Source organism: Grampus griseus, assembly GCF_964374135.1.
Source record: "Grampus griseus genome assembly, chromosome: X".
Classification (NCBI taxonomy): Eukaryota; Metazoa; Chordata; class Mammalia; order Artiodactyla; family Delphinidae; genus Grampus; species Grampus griseus.
Window position 1 is genome coordinate 38865402 of NC_138999.1, and position 13812 is coordinate 38879213.

Sequence of the window (13812 nt, forward strand, 5' to 3'; positions counted from 1 at the left end):
ATACAAAGAAATCTTAACCTATTTTCAAAACTCAAATTGTTAATAATAACGTTATTATTACTCAAAAACTATTATATGGATATATATTTTTATTTATGGTAGGATAAAGCAAGTAATGTCCTTATGAATCAAGATTTCAATGTAAGTAAAAGATAAATAATCAAAGAAGTTAAATAAAATTCCTATAATCCTTACTTAGCATTTCAAATATCAGTGTGGATTCATGTGGTATTTTATCTTTAAAAATGTATACATATTTTCTAGCCTTGTTTTAAGAGAATGAAAATTCAAGCCATAGACTGGGAGAAAATATTTGTAAACCACATATCCAACAACGGACTTGTATCCGGAATATATAAAGAACTCTCAAAACTCAACAGTAAGGAAACAACTCAATTAAAGATGGGCAAAAGACACAAACACACATTTCACCAAAGAGGATATACGGATGGCAAATAAGCACATGAAAAGATGTTCAACATCATTCCTAAGCCATTAGGGAAATAAAAGTTTAAATCAGGATGAGTTACCACTATACACCTATGAGATTGGCTAGAATCCAAACACTGCCCATGCCAAATGCTCTCGAGAATCCGGAAGAACAGGAACTCTCATTTGTTGCTGGTGAGAACGCAAAATGGTACAGCCACTTTGGAAGACTGTTCAGCAATTTCTTATAAAATTAAACATACACCTATGGCCAGTTCCAAATTTACATGAAAATCAAGGATCCTGCCATTCATAGGAAAGCAGTGAGCATTTTGCTGCAGTTTTCAACTTCTCACATATATAAGCAAAGCTTTCCTTGTTTAACAAGTATCAAGAGAAAGGTGAGAAATCTTCTCATTTCGGTTGAAAATGAAATCTGTGAGTGCTTATCTCAAATTTGACTCAGAATTACGTGTCTATGTGGCAAAATACAAGCATCGGTTTCACACTGAAGAGCTAATTTTTATTCTTTATTTTTAGTTTAAAAAATCATATTCTTGTGTATATAGGTCTACAAGGAGATTAAGATTATAATGATTCTATAACTGCCTATATTTGAGCCTGATCATGCCAGTCAGTAAAAAAACCTTAATTTTTAGGTCTCACATAAAATTGTGTCTTAGGCTCTATTTTTATTCATATTGCTTTGTCAATATGATTTTAGTAGCTTTGCTTATTTAACACTGTCTATATTTTCATGTTGTAAACAGCATTAATTAAAATGAATTTATAACCTTAATTTAAATTAAATCAACTGAACCTACTTTTTGAAAAAGTAAATCCCACCTTGGATTAAAACAGTTATTTAACAGAAATGTATGATGCTGCCTTATGAATTTTTTTAATGTATGAAAAGGAAACAAAGGAAAGCTAAGCTTAACTACCTGTTTGTTTCTCAAGAAAACCTGGCTAAAAGTCATTTTTTGTTTTAAATAAGGGAGAAAACTACTCTTGCTCATACCATTATACCACATTTCATACCTTACGGCACCCTCTACAGTAGAAACTCTGAGAGGATTTTTAGGCCTACTTGAATAAGGAGAAAAGAGGAGAAATCAAGTAGGAAATTTTACAATACAACAAGAAAGAAACCCTTGACATTTCCCCTAGTACACTCCCACTGGTGTTAGAGTTGAGATCCCTTGTGAGAAAAGGAAACCACACAGACTAGGTTAATTAATTTGCTGAAATCAACAAATCCACAGAAAACTATTACTCTTTACTCAAAAAGACAATTATTATTGGATCACTACATCTACAACTCATGGATCATGCTAAGGTACCATGGGCTATAGAAATCATCTTTATGCAGGAGTTCTCCAAGACCTGAAAATCATTTCAAAGGTTCCTCTGGGGTAAAAAGATTGTGGGATGATGAAAATATGTTGGAACTAGTTAGATAGAGGTGACAGTTGCAAAACACTGTGAATGTACTAAATGCCACTGAATTGTACACTTTGAAATGGTTAATGGTTTACTTTATGTTATGTGAATTGTACCTTAATAAAAAACAAAAAAACACTGAGAAAGGCTGACTAGGATCAGTTGAGACTTCCTGAAGGGTAAGAGACTAGATTTGGCCTTGAAGGATGTTGAAGATCAGAATTTAAATCAGAGGCAAGAACTGGTGGAGATGGCTCTAACGAGAGTGTTTTTCAAACGCTGACTGCCACAATAACAAACAGATTTTAGCGCAACCCAGTTCACGTACACACATGACAGAAACAAAAGTTCATGAAACAATACTTACTCTTCCCAAGCATAATACACTGATTCTTTTATTCTATTCTACCGTATTCTGTTTATTTTTTTTTTCCTTTTTCTTTTTCCTAAATCCTGGTCATGATTCATTAAATTGATCTCACAAAATGAGTGACAAACTCTAATGGCCTGGGGTCTCAAGTTAAGGGCTTTGGACCTGATGCAGGTTATTTTAAGGCCATGGAATTGACCACTAAGAACATAGTCAGGAATCTGCCGGCAGAATTTTAGGCTGGAAAACCCTCTACCTTGTGAATAAAGTGATTGTTTTACGATTATATTTGTCACTGAGCTAAACTTAGATTGGCTTAGCTAACACCACACAATGAAATCAATATGTGTACTATGTAGTACTCATAGTTTTTCTCTCTCAGTTGTTTATCATTTAAATTGCTGGTAAATTTCCCAAAGAGTGATTTTTCCTACATTAATATATAGGCTTATAGTAATCTAGATAAAAATAAATTTCAAGGTATTTCTGTAAGAGAGACAGTTTCTAAATATGTTTTATTTTACTGTTGTGAATTCAAAAAATTTCTTTTTCTTCTTAAGGAAACAGTTGCTTCACTATAAGTTAGAGGATGGACTATTTACGACAAACCCTCCTAAGATGGTGGCGAGGTAGCTTCATAAAAAACAGAAAGTGTGCTCCTCATTATTCATTAGAGACATTCAGGATCAGCTACACAACCATCTGTCTAAAATGCTGTAGAAAGGATTTTCAGCTTTGGCTGGAAGTGTCCCTTTTAACTTTAATATCCTATCATTCTTGACAATATGCCTGAGATTCTCTTAGCTCAATACAAATCCAGCATGTAAATTCTTGGAAAAAAGATACTTCGGGTCTGGAATTGTGATCTTTCCCTAAGGTTTGCAATTAATTCACATCAGAATAATTTTAACGTCATCAGTGATACAAATGCTTATATTTTAGAAAGCACAATCCTTCTTGTATTTCAGATATAGAAGGAGAGGTTGCACATCACCTAGCTGTGGACAGAAACCAATCTATCGCTCCTGACTGACTACCAGCAGCTAATTAAGGGGGGGAGCAAGTTCTTTTTTTAATTTCTAAGAAAAAGCGTAAAAGTTAGTTAGCTTGTGTTATAATTTTAAACCCAAACAGCCAGTAATTATGCTATCTCCAGGAGGCCAAGGTTTTTCTCTCAATAATTTAATTAAGCAGACAAAGCTCTGTAATAGGCAGGAGGGAGGCGGGGATAGAAAGGCCAGATTTGGCTTTACTGACTCTGACCATTCTGTGCCAGAGAACATCCAATCTTTTAACTAAGTGCAAGGTTTTAAAAATATCAATTTTTTGGCAACACATAGCACCTTTAACCCCAAGGCTAGTGTAACAATTTTTTTAATGCAGCCACCTGCTTTGGGCACATACTAGGACACTCAGTATATAAATACTGATTTGTTGAATGACAGCCCAAGGTATCTAATAAGTATACTGTCATTCTCTAGTTCTCACACACACACACCCTCCTATTGGTCTGAGGCATGAAGTAAATAAATATTTTTTTAAATACACTCACAAGTCTAGAAGCAGACCCACACATATTTTGGATACTTGACTTATGACAAAAGTAGCTCTGCGGAGAAGTGGAGAAAAGGTGGCCATTTCTAAAAAACGTATTAAGGACAACAGAACCCAAATGGAGTTGCTTATGCTAAGCCCCATGTTACCAATCTGAAATTCAACTTAGTTACAGTTTCAGCTCTCCCAGAAATAGAATCTTAAACCAATCAACCATGAGTCTCCTAATCAGCATTAGTTAGGTAATCTGCCTGAGAAACCCCTGCCATTCCCTATAAGGAAAGTAACCTTACAATAACCAATCCGATTTTTTGCCTAGTACAACTTCCCTACAAAATCTCTTGCCTTGTATAGCTCTTCAGAGCTCCTTTCCATCTGCCTGATTCATTAATCACTGAATAAAGCCAGTAAAGCTCTTCAAAATTTACTCAGAATTGTGTTCTTTAACAAATGGCTCTGGGTTAACTGAATATCCACGTGGGGAAAAATACAACCTGACCCCTCTACCTCTTTTCATACACACACACGAAAATGTATTCTAGTTAGATTATAGGTCTAAACATGAAAGGTAAAAACAACGAAATTTCCAGATGACACAGGAAAATATCATCATGACTTGGTGTAAGGAACTATTTCTTAAATAGGAAACCAAAAGCACTAATTTAAAGGAAAAATTCTTCATCAAAAACATCATTAAGAGAGTAAAAAGGCCAACCACAGACTAAAAGACACTTATAACACAAATATCTGACAAAGGAGTCATATCCAAAATCTATGTAGAACTCCTACAAATCACTAAGAAAAGGGCAGGCAACCCACCAGAGATTAGACAAACGACAAATAGACACCACACAAAAGACAATATCCAAATGACCAATAAATGTGTGAAATGTGCTCAATTTCGTTAGGAACCAGAGAATCGTGGATTAAAACGACAGAGTCACACTACGCCCACTGACCAAAACAACTAAAATTTAAGAGACTAACAATATCAAGTGTTAGAAAGGCTATGGAGCAACAGGAACATAAAATGCTGGTGGGAATTTAAATTGGGATAAGCGCTGTGACAGCATCCACCAAAGCTGAACATAAGAATGCCATTTGAAAAATTTTAAAAATATATTAAAAAAAGAACTTTACTAAAAACAAAAAAAAAGAATACTATTTGATCTGGCAGTTGTACTGAGAGACATGAACAGGAATAGTCCCAGCAAAGTATTCTTAATAACCCCAAACAAACCAAATCTCTATCAAGAGTAAAATGTGTATATAAATGATGTCATACTCATACAGTGGAATACTCTAGAGCAATGAAAACATACAAACTATCTCTAAAGACAGCCACATGAACAAATCCCACAAACAATGTTGAGCTTAAAAAAAAGAAAAAAGCCAGTCACAAAAGAATAAAAACCGGACATTTGCACTGACAGAAATTTCAAAAGCAAGCCAAACCGAACTATAGTGGTAGCAGCCAGGAGAGGGGTTGCCTTTGGAGAATAGAGAAGGGGTAAAGACCAGAAAGGGTCATAGGTAGGGTTGCCATGTAAAATACAAGCTGCTCAGTTAAATTTGAATTTCAGATAAACAACAAAGAATCTTTTAATATATGTAGATCCCATGCAATATTTGGGACATGTATTTTTACTTGGTAAATCCGGCAACCCTAGTCAACGTTGATGCTTTGGGAGTCCTGGTAATATTTTCTATTTTGATGTTCATTCTGTGATCATCCATTGTGCACTTTTCTGTATATGTGTTATACTTCACAAATTTTTAAAAAAGCAAAAGTACACTCAGTGCAGCCTTGCAGATTTTAAAATATCTCATTCAACCACTGTTCTTCCTTCCCACCCTTAGTCACTGCATGTGAGAGCTGTGGATCTGAAGCGTTGCTAGGCCCAAAGCTGTGGGCTCTACGTTCAATTTTGATTACAATTACTTTTACACAGCATGCTTCTTTACTTCTGGAATCTTTTTTCATGCCCTGCCTTTCAGGGGTCTTACTTAATTTGTGTGACTGGCTTAATCTTACCAAAGGGCAACGTTAGGTTGGAAGGCCAGTCTCTACACATTAGCCAAGAAATGCACAAACCAGTGGTCAAGAAACAAGTTGAACTGGCCAGCTAACCTGTGGGGGTCAGAGTGCAGTGGCCTGAAGCTATAAAGATAAGTGGTACTTTAGGGCCAACAACTTGGATGCAGACACTGTTCAGGATCCAGAAAGTCGAATGCTTCAATCTGCTGCCTGCTTTCTAAACTTAACAGAGGTTTACACATATACCTTGAGTGGCTCCAGCAAGTTCCCTCCCATCAGTGTATTACTTACCTACTTCTTACAGACACAACTGGAAAACCCAAGTAAAGAGTAGTGACCAGTGCAAACAAAAACCTGAATCATTTTCCTGCTGTGGTTTAAATAAGATGCTATTTACTGGCAAAAGTTCTTGCATGCTCAGGGTTTTTAATGTTGTTGTGTTGTGTCGTTTGGTACTTTCATCTTGTTTCGAAATGAGCCATTCCCAATTCTAAATGAAGAAAGAACTCCAACTTTGGATCCTTCACTATAAAGTTTAGGATAAACTTTATAGGCAGGTGGAACCCTTATCTGCCCCCTACCAGCCTTGAGAGTGCCAGGTTTCTTCACTCTAATAGCAAACTCTTTCACAAAGGGTATTAAGGATCGTGATTAGGCTCCTGGGCTGTGGAGACTGGTTGCCTGGAGGGAACCCAGCTTCACCACTGAGATTGAGTAGCTCTGGCCAGTGAGTGACTGACTCATCACTCTGTGCCTCAGTTTCCTCCACTGAAAAATGGGAATTAAAAATAGTAGCTAATACAAAGGGCTGTTGGGAACATCTAATGCTGTGTAAGGTGATTAAAGCACAGCTCCTGGCACACCTTCAACGCTCAACGATGATTATCATCATCAACCTACCATCGGCTACCTTCGAGGGTCCTAACACCTATAAGGACTCTACTTCTGTAACTAACGTAGGAAAAGTATCCAGATGCAGTTGGGGAGAGGGAGAAGGGGAGGTAGAGAGTAAGGGTTCCACCAGCCTACAAATTTTGGTCCAAGCTGCGCCCCGTCCACAGAAGGCGAAGCAGCGTCACGAGGCCTCCAGTAGGGGCCGGGGGAGTGTCCACACCTGGACCCCAGACTCCGGCCGGGACCTCTGACCTCGGGCGCCCTCACTACTCACGTTGCGGTTGAAGCTGTGGCCCGGCAGCAGCGGCAGCGCCATGGCTCTGAGCGTCCGAGGGTCAAGGGGCCGAGAAGAGGGGCCGGCAGGCAGCTGCCACCCTGCAGCCGCGCTGTTTGACCCCCGACCCCACGTTACCTAGAGACCGAAATAGGTGTCACGAAAGGAGAAGGGGCTTCGACAGGCCGGGAGCTCGGGGCGGGGCCGGGGCGGGGCTAGGGGAAAAGCTCCCCGCCCGCACCTCCCCCCGCCCACCCCACCCACTCAGCCGGGTACGGGTCTCCCGAGGCTTTTCTCTCTACACACATTGTGCAAACACAAAGGCTGACGACCGCACCATTCCCCGCCCCCGGGGCTCGCTGGTTTAACCCTTGGATAGGGCTCAAAGCCTTTCATGTACTGAAGCTCCTCTGTTGCTTGCACATTTCTTGCCATTTGGTTATTAAATTTAGTTCAAACACACAGAAAAGTGCAGAAAATAAGATGACACCCGGGTGCTCACAGAAATGTAACACCAGTGAATGTTACATTTACATCAGCTTTAATTTTGTAATTAAAACGTTCCAGATGAATCCAAAGCCACACATACCCCCATCTGTCTCCCCACCCCCACCCGCGCGATCACCAGCACCGGAGAAAACCCATTCAGCGGTAACCACCATCCTCCGTCCTTCCTCTGTATCTTTTTATATTTGAACTAAACATTTGTAAGATGCTCGTTCCTGGTGCAATCATGGTGGCCAGGGGCCGCGTGAGTTGGCACAAAATGCAACCTCTGTCAGTCCATCATGCACCCAAGATGCCCAAGCCAGAAGCTCCTCTCCCCACGCCTACAGCTAATCCCTCCCTGAGTCCTACTCTACTGTTTGGACATGCTGGGTTATCTCTCAGCCACCACCCCTTCTGTCTCAATCGAGACCCCATTATTTCTTGTCTGGTTTTCTTTTAAAACAAGCAAACAACAACAAAGAAAACAACTAAATAATCTTGCCTCCAGAGCCATCCTCTTATATAATTCATGATGCACCTGTTAACTCTTCTGCTTCAATATTCTTCTATCCTTCACGAGGCAGGCCAGCTCCTTAGCCCAGTCAGAGCCTATGTCAGGAGGCGCCCACGAACTCCCTGCATCCCTTTCTTTGCCCCGCTCCTCTACTCCAGCTCCGAGAAACCACTGGCAGTTTCCAAACCGGGCTCTGCAGTTTCTCCCCTCTGAGATTTTGCAAATGTCACCATCTGCTAGAAAACACCCTTCCTTCCTATCTTTAACCTGGGTAACCCCTTCTTGTCTTTCAGGACTTGGTTAAGTGTGGGAGAGAGGTGTGGAGGACTTTGTCATTTCTGGGAAAACTTCCTCCACCTTCTCCAACTTCCGCATCTGTATTAGGTGCCCATTCTAATGGTGGCTTTTGTGGTACTGCATTGTAATCATGGTTTTACTTGACTCTTTTCAAATGCCCCCAAGTTCTTCCAGGGCAGGGACTCTATCTCCTTTTTTATTCATTAAAAGCATACATTATTGGTTTTCTATGTTTATAAATTTTACACTATAAATTTCTTTTTTAAAATTTATTTATTTTATTTATTTATCTTTGGCTGTGTTGGGTCTTCGTTGCTACGCGTGGGCTTTCTCTAGTTGCAGCTAGTGGGGGCTACTCTTCGTTGCGGTGCGCGGGCTTCTCATTGCAGTGGCTTCTCTTGTTGCAGAGCACAGGCTCTAGGCGTGCGAGCTTCAGTAGTTGTGGCACATGGGCTCAGTAGTTGTGGCTCCCTGGCTCTAGAGCGCAGGCTCAGTAGTTGTGGCGCACGGGCTTAGTTGCTCTGCGGCATGTGGGATCTTCCCGGACCAGGGCTCGAACCCGTGTCCCCTGCATTGGCAGGTGGATTCTTAACCACTGCACCGCCAGGGAAGCCCTACACTATAAATTTCTGCTACCTGCTTTTTTCACCTAAGATTTTGGTTTTGAGATTTCTACATGTTAACACATGTAGATCTATTTCATTCATTTTAAACGAATTGTATGATTATACCACAAATCACTGATGCCTCTGTTGTCATCTGTTGATGTCATCTGTTGATGACAATGAGGTTGTTTCCAATTTTTCAGTAGTTATCAACAATGCTGCAAAGAACAACCCTCTCCTGTTTCTTTGGAGATTATCTAGGCTATACACCTAAAGGTGGAATTGTTCACACCTTCATCTGTACTAGATCTCCAGAATCTTTGAACCAATTAAGAAAGTTCCCCTTTCACCTTCATCCTTTCAACAATAGGTATTATCAAATTGTATAATTTTGAACAATCATCTGAATAAATGTGAAATGGTATGCCATTGTTATTTTAATTTGTTTCTCCCTAATTCCTAGTGCAGTTGGTCATCCTTTCACAGGCTTGTTACCTTCTTCTGTGACTCATCCATTCATATCCTTTGCTGATTTCTCTATTTGATCATTTGTGATTTTTAATATATATTCTGGATACTAATCTTAGGCATAGCAAATATCTTCTCATCATTTGTGGTTTGTCTTCTCCATTTATAGATTTCTTTATTGTACATGAATGTCATTTTACTTGGATCATTCTTTCCCATTATGGCTTGTGCTTTGTACGTAAATTCAAAAAATCCTATAGAAGAAAATTATTCTTGTACACGTTCTTACAAATATTTTTAAATGTTTCTTTTTTCTTACTTTTTAAATTGAAATAATTTCAAACTAATAGAAAAGTAGCAAGAATAATACAAAGAACTCCTGTTTGCCCTTCACCCAGATTCCCCCAATTGTTTTATATTTTACCATTTGTGTTTTATCGTTCCTTCTGTATATACAAATTTTCCCTTTTAGAGTAAATACCAGACATCATGTCCCTTTACCCCTAAATACTACAGTGTATATTTCCTAATAACAAGGACATTCTCTTACATAACTGGAGTACAATAATCAAAATCAGAAAATTGGTATTAATTGAGTACTATTTCCTAATCTAAAATATTTAATTCAAATTTTGTCAATTGTCCCCAAAACGTTCTTTTTAGCAAAAAAATTAGTTTAAAAAATCTGGTCCAGAATCTCATCTAACATCACAAATTAGTTGTCACATCTCTTTATTCTCCTTTGATCTGGAACAGTTCTTCCATCTTTCTTTGTCTTTCCTGACCTTTATATTGTTGAAGAGAATAGGCTTCTTCAACAAAAATAAGAACATTATTTGGTAGAATGTTCTTCAGTTTCGGTTTGACCAGTGTTTTCTCCTGAGTAAATTACTGTCTTTTTGTTCATGGCATTTTAGCAGGAACACCACAAGAGGAACGCTGTGTCCTTCTCATTCATCAAAGGAGCAGGTACATAATGTGTATTTTAACCATCAATACTGAAGTTAACTTTGATCACTGGTTAAGTGGTACATGCCAAGTTTCTCCACTGTAGTGACTTTTTTTTGCCTTTCTTTTTAATAAGAATTCTGCGAGGTGATCATTTGGAACTATGTAACTACCAAGTTCCTCATTAAACTCCTAGCATCAATGATGATTTTGCCCAAATCATTTATTACCACTGTGATTGCCAAAGGATGATTTCTTAACTCTACCATTCTTTCTATATATATTAGTTGGCATTCTTCTACAAGGAAGAACTTTTCTTTCTCTCCATTTATTTATTTATTCATTCATTTACATCAGAATGGTCTACAGACTCTTGTTTTATTCCGTGCATTATAATCTGTTACTATTATTATTTATTTTGATGTTAAAATCGTCCTACATTTGGTCAGTGGGAGTCCCTCTAAGCTGACTCCTCTGTTCTTTTGATTTTCCCTACCATTTTTCAAGTACTTCCTTGTACTTGTACTCACTACAAGATATTCGAGATATCTATAGTATAGGTAGACATAGATAGGCACAGATAGCTATGTCTCTTTCCATTTCTGTCTTCGGATAGATAGATAGATAGATAGATAGATAGATAGATAGATAGATATAAAGACATAGCAAAACCCTCGAGTTTATACTGATATGTCCAATTTCAGTCAACACAATACAGTATGTGGTCGAGTTCCCCTTTCCACATCTATAATGCCCTTCTCAAACTGTAAGAAATCTGATTCCAATTACCCTCAAAATATTTACTTATTTGCTCAATACTAAAAGACCCCCAAAGCAGTTTCAGAATAGCTAACTCATGTCATTGTGAAAACAAACCTACTAACTAAAGTTCAGTATATGTTTTCAGGGTTTTTTTCTTTAGTCTTAATGTATTTAGTCAAAATACTGTGTTCCAAAATGAGTTGGGTGTGTTTCCCCACTCTTGTCCTCTCCTCCCTGTTTAGAGTGATTATGTTACTCATTTGAAAAAAAGTCTGGTTCATTCTTTTCCCATTTGTAGCTCTCGCTCAGATTTTTGCTCCATCCTTGTCTGTTTCTCCTTTGTCTTTCTTATTTTGTAGTTGTGTTTCTCCCTTTTCCATTTGATTAATTTAGCTAGTGGTTTATATATTTTGTTACTTTTTTCAAAGAACCAGAATTTTGATTTATTACTCTGACCTACTGTTTTCTATTCCTAATCTTCATTATTTTTCTGCTTTTACCTTTATTTTTTTCTTCTTTGTCCTTTCTTTGGCTCATTTGTTGTTCTTTCTCTCACTTTTTAAGTTGATATAATTCATTCATTTTTATTGATGTAAGTGTTTAAGTGTATGAATTTTTCCTCTGAGTTCTACTTTAAATGTATCCAATAGTGTCTGATATGTAGTGTTTTCATACTCGTTTCTTTGTTTTTAAAGATATTCTGTAATGTTGGCTTGTATTTTCCATTTCACTCCAGTTGTTTAATAAAAGACTTTTAAATTTCTAGCTGGAAAAAAATTTTTAATTTAGTTCTATTTCACTGTGATAATAAAGTATTGTTTGTAATATTTCCATTGTATAAAACTTATTGTCGATTTCTTTGTGACCTAATATTTCATGGATTTTTGTAACTATGCTATGCGCAGCTGAGAAGGAAGGCGTACTCCCTATTATTCAGTTCTAAAGTTCGTTATATGTAAATGAGATCTATTTTATTGATTATGTTGTTTACTTCTTCAGTATCCTTACTTATATTTCTGCCACTTGATCTGCTCTGCACTAGGAATGACCTATTAAAGTCTCCTATTAGCAATCTGTTTCTATCTGTATCATCTTGCATCTATAGTTTCTGCTTTTTAAAGATTTTTAGAGATTTGGTTCATAGGTTTTCATAACTGTTATACCTACATTGTGAAATTGGAATAAGATACCCTTTTTTGTCACATTTAATTATTTTTGGCCTGAATTCTACTTTGTTTGATATCCTTGATCTCACAGTCCCCACTTATTTGTTATTTTCATTTGCCCATGCCTTTATTTTTAGCCTGTCTGACTCATTTTGATTTGAATGTATCTGCATACACCACATATTTGGGTCTTGCTTGGTGAGCCATACTGAAAATATTTTTCTTTTAGTAGGTAGGTTAAGCCCATTCACACTTCTTGATAGGACATATTTTTTTATCTCAACTCTGATATATTATTTTATATTGTAATCACCATATAAACTATGTACGTTTACTGCTTCTTTTTCCTCATGATGTGTTTTCTTTGCTATTGTAATTTATAAATTCTCTTGGTGTTCAAGGAGGCTTGTGTTTTTGTTCTAGTGTTTATTTCTGTACTTATAACTTCTTTAAGACAATTGAATGTCTTCAGTTTTACCAAATAATATTAAATGTTTTAAAAGTGATTATAACCAATACATTGAAATTTTCATTTCAATAAATATACTTTTATTTCTAGAAGTTTCCCTTGTTCTTTTTAAGTCTATACGTTCTTTCTTTTAAGTGGGATCCTGCTCTTATAATTTCTCTTGCTTATTTTCTCTTTAATCATTTTTAAAATACTTAGTTTAGGGTCCTTAACCAACAATTCTACCCTCTGATGTTCACCTTCCCTCTTTCCTGTGTTGGCTGACTCTTCTTTGTGGCAGATTGCTCCCTTGTGTGTTTATAAATGTTTCTGGTCATCCCATCTATGGGGCAAGTAGTAGAGCTGGGACTCCCACCTTCTGATTCCAAGTCCAGTGTCCTCTTCAATATGTCACAACTCACACACTCCACACACAGAAGGCCTCTGCCTTCTACAAGGAGGATATTTTCCAAACAGAAAAGCAGTTCTAATATGAATAACTTTCTTAAGGGAGTAACAGAACAAAATATCTTAATTTAGAGCTGTCCGAAAAATCTAGGGCCTGAGTCCGCCACACACATCTACTGCCCTGGCTGTTCACACATGCTATCTCCTTTGAGCACACTGATACCTCCACTTTTGTACTGCTGTAGATACTTCACACACAGTGTTACATTCATTGATTCAATCGTTTTCCATTTAGCAAATATTTATTGAGCATCTACTCTGATGTGCCAGGACCGCTTCCAAACATTGGGATTAATCAGTGATTAGGACAGAGTGAACACTTCTAAATACCCCAGATCGGAGATTCTCAGTCTTCTGCAACTTGCAACTTTTCTTCTTGCTTTGTTTTCCTTCCATGACACCTATCTTCCCATTCCTTCTGCTCTGACACATCTACCACAAAGGAACATCTGAAATGGTGTGTATCTCTCTTTAAAGTAAATTGAAAGTAAACTAGTTCTGAGAATTGCAAGACACCCCTGGAAATAACTGAAAACACTTTGGGGCATGTCAGGACCAGTGCTGGGAAGCGCTGTTATTGATGTTCAAAGAATCTATGTTACACACACCCGTGGATGAAGAAAGCGCAGGGGAGGCCAGCACAGC

The 13812-nt window shown here is 37.7% G+C and overlaps 1 protein-coding gene across 1 annotated transcript in view; it reads right to left on the reverse strand.

Moving 5' to 3' along the window:
• EFHC2 (EF-hand domain containing 2) overlaps positions 1–7044 on the reverse strand; it is a gene marked incomplete at both ends in the record, with an annotated part of 203078 nt that extends 196034 nt beyond the window's left edge. Inside the window, 1 exon segment of the mRNA XM_082680655.1 lies at positions 7003–7044. Coding sequence (XP_082536781.1) covers positions 7003–7044 — 42 coding nt within the window.
• Between the last annotated feature and the right edge of the window lie 6768 nt (positions 7045–13812).